The sequence below is a fragment of the Triticum aestivum genome, chromosome 3A (assembly GCF_018294505.1).
Source record: "Triticum aestivum cultivar Chinese Spring chromosome 3A, IWGSC CS RefSeq v2.1, whole genome shotgun sequence".
Lineage (NCBI taxonomy): Eukaryota > Viridiplantae > Streptophyta > Magnoliopsida > Poales > Poaceae > Triticum > Triticum aestivum.
Window position 1 is genome coordinate 644,860,508 of NC_057800.1, and position 10,341 is coordinate 644,870,848.

Below are 10,341 nucleotides of genomic sequence, written 5' to 3' on the forward strand. Positions count from 1 at the left end.
AAAATCTGCTAGAGTCAAGATAGTTGATCCTATTTGGGATGCTAATCTGAAAGACGTCGGTTCATCAGAACTTGCAATGAGAGGGCTAAATGGAACATATTAAGAGGCTTTGAAAATTCCAACACAATCATGATAATGATTTGATCACCAATAACAAACAAGTGTAACCTGGGAAATTGTTTGCATATCTATCCATCCAACGATCAAACCTAGGAGAGCATTATTTTTTGTCTAATCGAGCAAGAAGTAAAGTTTTAGAAGTCGGGGTTCAGTTTTATTACATCAAACCACCAAATGGATCCCACATCCCACATGTGTACATGAGGTACCACTGACTCGTTGAAGTAATTTGGGACAAGTTTTTATAATTCGTGAATGTATTTCATATGGATGGCTTCACTATGGATATGAATGTTATTGATTCCAAGCTATCCAGAGTTATCCAACTTCCATGTTTTGTCCTAGGCAGCTTAGGTCTACTAGAGAGCTCATATTTACCCCATAGACATATGTGCCTTGCTTTTGTCTATGATGGCTTTGAATACCACCAAGGAGCTTCACTGTTCAAAGGAAGAAAGTAGGAAAGGAAGTAAAGATAGCTTTGATGACAATGATACAACCTCCACATGAAAGAGAAGAAGAGCAAGAAACAATGCGCGTCTCAATTTTATCTACAAGGGGAGTTAAGTCTCTTATTCTTGGCTTGGTTGGACCAAGGGGGGAAACAAGGTTAGTGAAGGGAAACCATCAAATCCTACGATCGAAGAAATCAAAGATGTTGAGTTTTATCTTTTGGGTGTTGAGTGCGACGAGTCACAACTCTTCTAAGTTAACTCAAAGACATGTTGGCAACTGAAGAGATTCAAGGTGGCCTTTGAGACACATGAGTTGTGCAGGAAAATATCACATTGTAATTAAATCTTTGTTACGATTAAGAGCCTACTATATATAACATTAAATATCTATAAAAGACCAAATTTGCAATAGCAAAGACATGTAAAAATTGCACAATAGTGTGCACCATGTAGAACAAAAATTGATTTGATTGATGGTGGCTAATTTTAGGACGCTAGCCTCCTCCCTGAATGCCCTAGAAGTTATAGTGAACGATATCTTAACCAGAGCATGCTATCTTACTATCAAGTACAACAAGACACACAACATTAACAAATGGTTGAACCCACTATAATATGTAAGATACATTTGAACAAAAAAGGGACTAAAGCACTATGTGGTGATTCAGTGACAAGCTCCTCAAAAACATCTAATATACTCTAGATTTTATATTTGCATGGATCTAATAAAAAAATCCTTTATCAAGATATTTCTTATAAAAATAACTTTACAGATCTCTACTAAGGTATTTAAGGATACACATAGACATATACAGTATACTCATGCAAATATCATAAAAAAATGAGAACATATATAACTAAAAATGTATATTTTGTCACAAAACACAATTTTAATTTATCATAATTAGCATACATTAATGACAAAAATGACAAAAACATATATTAATGTTTAGCATAAATTATTATATTTATTTGGACTCACGTTGGGCTCCAAAATATGTTTGGACCGCCCCGTGAACACCCCTTTAATGGATAGACCTATATACCACCCATTGCATCATATAATAAAGTTGACATATAAGGAGACTCTATTTGGTTCAGCCCAATATGCGTGAAAGAAAATCCTAACTAAAAAACAATCTACCAGTCCATTAAGTTTATTAAGGGTTATACAAAATACTCTGAGTGGCATCCAAACCTCCTGATTCATAGACCAACCTAACCTGTGACGGAACACTCAACAAAATGCCGAGTTATATATTAGAAACTCCGCCGAATGGAGCACCCTTTTTGGTGACAGAGCTATGAGCGACATTGCGAGAAAACTCGACTATTTTTCACCTTAGAAGCTGATAAGATAGTGGCCGTCTGCTCGGAAGAATAGCTCACGGAGAAAGAAAAGGTTGGAACAAAACCCTCTAAGGGTATACTTTTTATTCAGAGAGGTCCGCCTTCAGGTAGCGCTTTCAATGCTCATGTTACTATTCCTATGTTTGATTTCTGTTGTCTTTACTTTCTGTCTTTCATCTATGCCTTCCCGGTGAGTGACTGTACCAAATAATGGAGGTTGTCAAGTTTCTCAAGATGAACGGGCACCTAGTGGTATTTGTTAAAGAGTTCTCCGCACCGATGGCGACGGTGATTTGTTGTATCGATTTTGTTTTTTGTATATGATGATTTCTTTCAGCAGCTAATATGTTTTGTCTCCGTTGGTCTTGTAGCTATAAGAGTTGGAGAAGACAAATGGCTTACCATACATTCAGATAGCAAGTACCAACACTATCTCTAACTCCAAATAAATATGTTTATTAGGTTACAACTTTTGTTTTATTTACTACTCTCTTTATAAATAAATATAAGATGTTTTAGAAAAATGATCTAAAACATCTTATATTTGTTTACATAGTGATCTAAAACGTCTTATATTTGTTTACACAAGGAGAACTTGCTAAACTGAAATTATGATGAAAACTAGTGACTCTGTCTTTTCATGTTATGATTAGGTTCTAAGTTTTCTTATATATACAAACAATACTTGTCATCTATTCGGAATCACGTCTTATTCGCCATTTGGCACCGATGTAAATCCAATAAAATCATGAAATATATGTGTTCATGGGATCCCCTGCATTCTTAGCCTGATTATCATGATTCAGTCGGTAGTGCTCAGTTAGTTACGTGACCAATGTTTTTCTATGCAGTCTTGACACTTTGTATATTCAGTTTAGTGGGATCTTATGTTATCCACAATAACAACAGCCACACCTTGTTGATAAGCTGGACAAAGAAATTTGTTTTAGAATAAACTGTTTCCACACCTTCGCAGTGCAGTACAACACGGTCAACAAATATGTTCATCAAAGTCTTATACAATGTCTACTGGTTGAAAGCAAATCAAAGTTCGAAGGAGCATGAGAGCAAAGAGCAAATCTAACGACGGGTTTTAAAGCTCAACCCGACGTAGCACTACCCAAGTGGAGAGCCTAGTCATCATTTTACAGGGAAGAGTAGAATCACTAGCAGATCTCTAGAATTGCGTACAACTTAGAACACCCATGATGAATGAGAACGGCAAGCTTCTGATGCTTTCAGAAAAGCTCCGACGACATATCGCGTCGAGATTTCTTACTCCTCCGTTGTATCATAAGTCGTCTCCCTCTCTGAAGCTATTGAAGAGCACCAATCCGTTATGTGATCCCGACGGCACGCATCAGAAGCGTCTCCTCAGTGTTCGCACAACATGTCTCAGCCATGTAAGCAGATTTTTTTCAGCTTCAGGCACCTTAACTTCAGCCCATCATAGCGACATGCATGTCATGGGATGAATCGGCAGACTCCCTTGCCGGGACCTCCACTAGCTGTCTAGCTGCAGAGTTTGACTGTGCATGCCACTGTCTGTGCCCAGTACTTGAGCCGAGCTTTCACCTGGTCTGGATCATCACCTATCAAAGCGAACGGTAATTGATGAGCCATGAGCAGCAGATCACGCGAAGAAGAAATTAAACAGATCTCCATAACATGCTTTACTTGGGTGCAGAAAACAAGTCTTACCAGGGCCGGAGATCTTCCAGTCCGGGATGGGCGGCGCCGCCACCGCGGCCGGCTCCAGCTGCCCGACCAGAGTCCTCTGCTCGTCGAGGAACCTCCGCGTCATGGAGTAGCAGAGCTCCAGCCCAGGGAGCGTCCCGCAGAGGTCCGGGATCTCGTGGTAAGAGAAGCCGAAGCCGAGGTCGAGGCAGCCCTTGAGCTCCTCCAGGTCCTCCTCCGTGAGGCTCCTCGTCCTCCTCCCCACCGCGCCACCACCGGAGGCCTCCTCGAGCATGACGCAGCTGCCCGTCCGATGCCTCCGCGGCTGCCGGCCTTTGCTGATGCTGGTTGTAGCGGCGGCGCTGGACGCCGGCAGATGCGGCTGCGAGGAGAAGTAGGAGGTGGAGGAGATGGCCGCCATTCTATCTTTCTCTTGAGACTTGTCTTCGTCTGTGGCTTGTGCGGTGCTCTGCGTTTTGGCTTGTGGTTCTGGTGCTGCGGTGCCTCATGTTGGGTTGGGTTCTGGCTTATTTATAGACAGGCCAGAGAACTAGCTGTACTGGAAGAAACAAAGTTTACTTTTGGATTTGTTTGGTCCTCCTAGGTAGTAACTCATGGATGCCTACTTTTTATCGCTAATTTTGCCAAGAAAACATTTTTGGAGGAGCTTTACTACACTTATCGTATGTGATGAGGTGGTCTCATTTGATTCCAACCCCTGAAATTCGTTTTGTTAGTTTAGGAAGGTTACATTAAATTTTCGTAGAGTTTTCGAAGACGTAGCATTTTTGTTTGGGTGTGTCTAGGGCGCATCTAGATGTGCTCTAGTTATTGCACATCTAAGTGAGTGAATCAAGCATAAAGAGAAAAGGAAAAAAGAGAAAAAAAATATTCACACGAATCTCAATGTAAGATCAATGACATATGATTTAGATGTGCAATACTGATGGCACATCTAGATGTGCTTTAGCAAAACTGTTTTTGTTTTTGTGGTGTGATTTCCATTTCTCTATGCAAAATAGAAGAAAAACTGATTCAATTTTTTGCCACGCTATGTTATAGGCATGTGCAATAGTTCTGTAATAACAACCCAGGTTGCTTAGATAAGACAAACAACAATTCACACACTAGTCTATCTACAATTATTCTCTTTTTAGTAAATCACCATTGATAAGCATTTATAAAAAAATGAATTAAACCATTGTTGGGTATAAATTATAGACACTATCCACACCGGTTGCGGTGACTGTAAGATGTCATAGAAATTCTATGAACTATGTCGGTAGAGTTACATACAATACTCTTTCTTGTTTGTCTTTCCTCTAGATACCATATGTGGCATCTTCCTACACCAGTTAAAATCATATGTGGCATCTTTTACAAATAGTTTATGTAAGGCTGTTTATACAAGTCATCATTACTGAATTTATACTCCAACCAACTCAAAACCTTTCGACTCATATGTTAATGCTCCAACCAGTTGCTTCAAAAGTCCGAACACTAATGGCCTGGCAGCCTTTTCTTCTAAACCAAAAGAGGGCGCATGCTTAATAATTCGTTGATTTACATCATGGTCTGAACGAGTTTTTCCTCGGCAGTCCTGTGTGGCGGACAAGGATGAAATAAAGCATGGCCTTTCTGCTATGGTGAGTAAATGTCACTCTTGCCGCCGCTGCTGTCGGTATTGCGTTCTCCAGCTACTGAGACAGGATCGAGTGTAAATGATGGATAGGGGAGTGGAGCGGACCGAAAATTACGTGCGCTACGACGTATTCGTCGTGGACGGGGACGTGCGGAATGAAGGACTCTCTCGTATCGTAAGTAGCCTTAGGGCATGTACAATGATTCTATTTTAAGACTGCCACGTAGAATAAATGATGAGGTGGAGGAGAGAGAAATCATAAGAGAAGGCTTGTCTTATTTTATTTAAGAGAAGACAAGAGATGATCTCTTAGCACAATTTGTCTCATCATGTTTTTAGGAACAACTAATTATTGAAGATAAGGCTAAGAGATGATCCATTGTAGACATGTTTTTTTGTCATCTCTAATTACATGCAAAACTTAAGATAAGACTATCTTATCAACCATTATACAATGCCCTTATTGCCCCGCATGCGCGCGTCTGGCACATACATCATCATCATCACTCCCACTCCCAGACCAAGTTTGTAAGTGGTACTGACGTTGCTCTTTTTTACTTACGCACTCGATGTACGTAGTATGAATGATTGAATTCGATCATCTCCGTGCAAAAAATGGCCGGTAAGCATCCAACTTCATAAGCATCGGAGTAGCTATCTATCTACGGTAGTACTAGCTTAGGTCCTGTTTGGTTCATAAGTCCTAGAACTTTTTTTAGTCCCAACTTATAAATCTCAAGTTCTAAAAAGTCCCTACATATTTGGTTCCTGGATTTATAAGTCTCTATAAGACCATATTACAACTATAAGTCCCTATAAATCCCTTCTTGAGAGTCTTATTTCATAAGTCCCAAATCTCATTTTAAGTCTTCATAAGTCCCTCTTGTTTGGTTTAGATGGGACTTATAAAAACTTATTTAAGTCCGTAGATCAATAAGTCCATGAAAACAAACACCCTCTTAGCCACATCTACATGCGGTGTTCACCAAGAATGTTCAGAGGTACTAAGTGGACACGAGGCGGCCAGGTGGAAATGCGACGCCTACATCTACTACTCTACAACATGACTTGTGTGGGCAAGTACAAGCAGGGAAGGACTCGTGGCGAGCGTTGGCGACCCCTCTCGCGTGCTCCCTCGCGGAATCACTCCTGTGGCGTGGGGCTGAGGCCGCCGTGACCCAAGCGAGGACCCAACCGATGGATCCCTGGCCGCTTATTTTGATCGCCGGAACGTTCGGCCACATACTGGACGCCGGTGAACAGCCACATTTTGCGCTTGGCAATGCCGCGCGTGGTGGGAGCAAGCAACCACGTGATTCTGTTCCGTGTTGTGTGGCGCCAGAGGGCAGGATGGCTACGTTGCACCCTCTCTGCTCGTCCTCCGCCCAGCTGCATGCGACAGTGATCGGTGCACATGCACGGTGGAGTTCACACGTACCGCAACCGCACAGCACGGGGGGCCGATCCTCGGTGTTCAATCCAGAGAACCTATGCTCTGCTTTTTCTTCTCTTAAAGCATCTGCAACCGGATCTCTCAAATCCACCTCATACATCCAGGTGGGCTGTCCGATCACGATTTTTCGATCCGGGCGAGCCTCTTAAACGGCCCTCAAACGTCCGGTTTGACCGGCAACCCTCATATCCAGCCCAAATATGGACGGATATGGAGGCACCCAGGGACGCCCGTCACATCAGACTGACGAAAGGGTCCCAGCTGAAAACATCCTCAAAACCGGTGGTCCGAAACTCGTCTCCTCCGTCGGACCGGTGGCATCGTGTGGCACAGCTCCGCGGGCCGCGTAGTGCATTGCCCGGCTATTTAAGTTGACCGGCAGCACCGAAAACCCTACCATCCATCCACATCTTCCTCCTCCTCTTGTCTGTCGCCTCACCTCCACTTTCCATTCCACCGTCCGCCTAGTAGCCATGCCCCCATGCCGTCGGGTGAGGAGCAAGCTCGTTCTGACGCCGGAGCGCCGGCTCGAGCTCCTTAAACAAGTCCGGGCTAGGCACGAAGACCGGATTGCCGCGGGGCTACCTCCGGAATATAGTGGATTCGGAGGAGAAGTTGGAGGAGGAGGAGGAGGAGGAGGAGGAGGAGGATGGGGAGGGGGGGCTGGCGACGGGAATCTGCAGGCAAAGGAGCAGACCATCCTCGATTCTCTCTAGTCGGAGTCGGCTGCGGAGGCAAGACGCCGTCGCCGGCAGTAGATGGAGGCGCAAGAGGCCGCGGAGGAGGCGGAGACGTTCGCCTACATGGATGAGGTCGAGCAGGAGGAGGATGAGGCGGACCCTTCCTACCTGCCCGTCCAGCCGGCGCCCAGCACCGTGGTCGTGGACATCTCCAACGACAAAGAGTAGCTAGGGTAGTACGTAGGATTCTTTTTGCATGCTTTATATAAATCTAAGGGATAAAATATGAGAGAGGCGGATGCAAAGTGGCTAATTTGAGGCGTGCCTGCTCAGTGCCCGCAAAGTGGCTAATCATCGAGGGATCTCAAGGTTTTTAGGTGTCATGTCTAGTCCAATCATCCAGGGATCTTAGTGATTCAAAGACATCCACATTTCTCCAACTTGCACAATTTGTCTTGGGCCGTTTAGCTCAACCAGAGAGATCAGATTTTCCCCATAAGCATACACGTCTGGTTTTTTTAATCTATTTTGTCTTTCACCACCTTTAGGAGCAAAGGGAGAAGACAGCTTTAACGACCGGTGATACAATCTCCAAGAGAAAGAGAAGATATCAGGAAGTAAGGCATGTCTTAATTCTATCAACAAGGGGAGCAAAGTCTCTTATGCTCGGCCTGGTTGGACCAAGGGGAAAACCCAAGGTTAGTGAAGGGGAATCAACCAATCCTACAATCTAAGATATTGACCATATGTTGAGTTTAATCTTCTAGACAATGATTGAGAGGAGAAATAATTTTTCAAAGTTAACTCGAACACCTATTAACCGCCCAAAAGATTCAAGGAGACCTTTGAGACACAAGAATGGTCGGCGGCTTCCTTCACAACGGTGCGTGTGGAGTATGTCGTGTGTGCCACTCATCGAATTGTGATGATTTTTGCCTAGTTTTCTATTAATTAACCATGCAATCATGTTTTTCTTAATCAACGGATGAGGCAAATCTTTTGCATCTGTTTAAAAAAATGGTCGATGGAACTCTTGATAGATCATGACTTCATGCGCATGTCGTTGGCATATATATTGAACAACTAGATAAAGGGAAAAAGGAACATGTCCTTGATCTTAGTCATATTGACTACCCAACATCAAATTAAGCTAGGAAAAACGAACTTTGCCCAACCTCTCACTAGTGGATACTCAAAATACCATGCTAACTGCGATCTAAGCTTAAATTAGAAGATTAGGTTCCTTCTGGTGGAACCAACCCACCCAGGTTCAAATCGTAGACTTGGCATGGGGACTCGCATGTTTCATGTGTTTATTTCAGGCTTGCCGGCGCTATATTTTCAGTGATATGACGTGTTCGTCGACTATGAGGTGCCTGTGAAGACTTCATCAATCTCAAGATCAATCAACTCAGTCTCTCCGTGGCGCGCATAGGGATACGGTGTGTGTGCGGGCGTGTTTACAGGGTGAGTGTGTGCGCGTGAGTGAGCATCTGCGTCTGAATTGTAATTTATCATCAACAACAACAAAATCATGCTATGCTTGCTAGCATGCCGCTCCTTGGACCAACTAGTTACATTCAAGAATTTTGTCAAAGCAGCTGCCACGTTGGATGCATCGATCAAAGCACTCGAAGACACCAAGTTGGATGATGTGAACACAACTCATTTTGTGGATATTGATAGCTTCGGTGGAACCACACATTATATCCATGGACTGAAAACGATCCATCCAGAGTGAAAATGAAACATCGGGGCCAGCGTCACAATCTATCTTGGCAAACTTGGAAGTTTTTTGCTGTATATCCAAAAATCCATGTGGACCACACAGTAACTAAGCTGGCATAGTCCTGGCCCCATGAAGCACACTTTCTGTGGCCTAAAATTGCGCCAATTTCAGTAGAACAAAAAACACTTGATCTAAACCGGGTCTGGAAGATTCTTTGCTGGACAGCGAGTCCACCACCGGTACATAAAAGTCGCTTTCTTTCCCGGGACATAAAAGTCGTTTGGTGGTTATTTTGAGCGGTATGTACGATGGTAATGTTTGGTGTGATGGACCGACAGACTCACAGACATCGACTTGCACGTCGCGCTTCCACAAAAAAAATGCAAAATTGCAAGGTGAAAAGTTGCGCCTCTCGCAGCTATCTAATCCTAGCTAGCTAGCTAGCTTAAATTTTCTTGACCACTAGCTAGCATTGTGTGCACACATGTATGGCACATGTTTTGCGAGATCAAATGCATGATCGGTATGTATCAGATCTGCGGCATATGCACTGCAAGTACGTGACACAAGAAGTTGGTCATGCATGGACAAATGTAGCACAAGCACGAGAAAGATTCTTCCGAGCGAGTTTTTCTGAGGTGCATGTAACATGTAAAATCACGTAATCAATCCTTGTGCGGTTCCAGCTCTTCTATAAGGTTTTGCATCACGGCTATGAATTTTCATGGCCCTCATGTATGATGGATCAATCATGAGGGGTATGTGCCTTGTTAATTGTTGATAAGAATGAAAAGGATATATTACATAAAAGCGGAGCTATATACAAATGTAGTATATCACAAGGATTTATTCACAAATAACTAATTCATTGATTTTTGTGATGGATATGTTTTGGATGGATCCCATCGACATCAGCTGGTTCACGGACTAACCCACAGCCCCACTATATCATTTGTGACAATGTGATATGTTCATCATGTACTGTAGTCTATAGGTGTGAGTTGCATCAAGCATGAGCCATGTTCCTTTACAACAACAATGTGTAGCAATTTAACAACATTTATTAAAGTATGTCACGGCACATGTGATTGAGCCTTGAGAGCATACTTATAAAGATACTACAGACTCTAGTTTCATTGTATTGCGGTGCATTGTTTGGTTTTTACATGCATGTGTTTTGTTGTTTGCGTTGGTAATATAGGTTGTCTTCATAATCTGCAGCTTCTACAATTCTC

The 10,341-nt window shown here is 43.1% G+C and overlaps 1 protein-coding gene across 1 annotated transcript; it reads right to left on the minus strand.

Moving 5' to 3' along the window:
• Positions 1 to 2,848: 2,848 nt before the first annotated feature.
• LOC123062852 (uncharacterized) lies at positions 2,849 to 4,119 on the minus strand. Its single transcript, XM_044486529.1, has 2 exons — positions 3,627 to 4,119; positions 2,849 to 3,517 (listed from the first exon to the last, which is right to left on the minus strand). The coding sequence occupies exons 1-2, from the start codon at positions 4,021 to 4,023 to the stop codon at positions 3,438 to 3,440; spliced, it is 477 nt and encodes a 158-aa protein (XP_044342464.1). The 5' UTR covers positions 4,024 to 4,119; the 3' UTR covers positions 2,849 to 3,437.
• Positions 4,120 to 10,341: the final 6,222 nt, after the last annotated feature.

What these genes read in the sequence shown, in the direction of transcription:
- LOC123062852 (XM_044486529.1), bottom strand. Translation starts at nt 4,023, where the DNA reads ATGGCGGCCATCTCCTCCACCTCCTACTTCTCCTCGCAGCCGCATCTG. An exon ending in CTGGAAGATCTCCGGCCCTG is followed by an intron (nt 3,518 to 3,626) that starts GTAAGACTTGTT and finishes TCGCTTTGATAG; the next exon opens with GTGATGATCCAGACCAGGTG.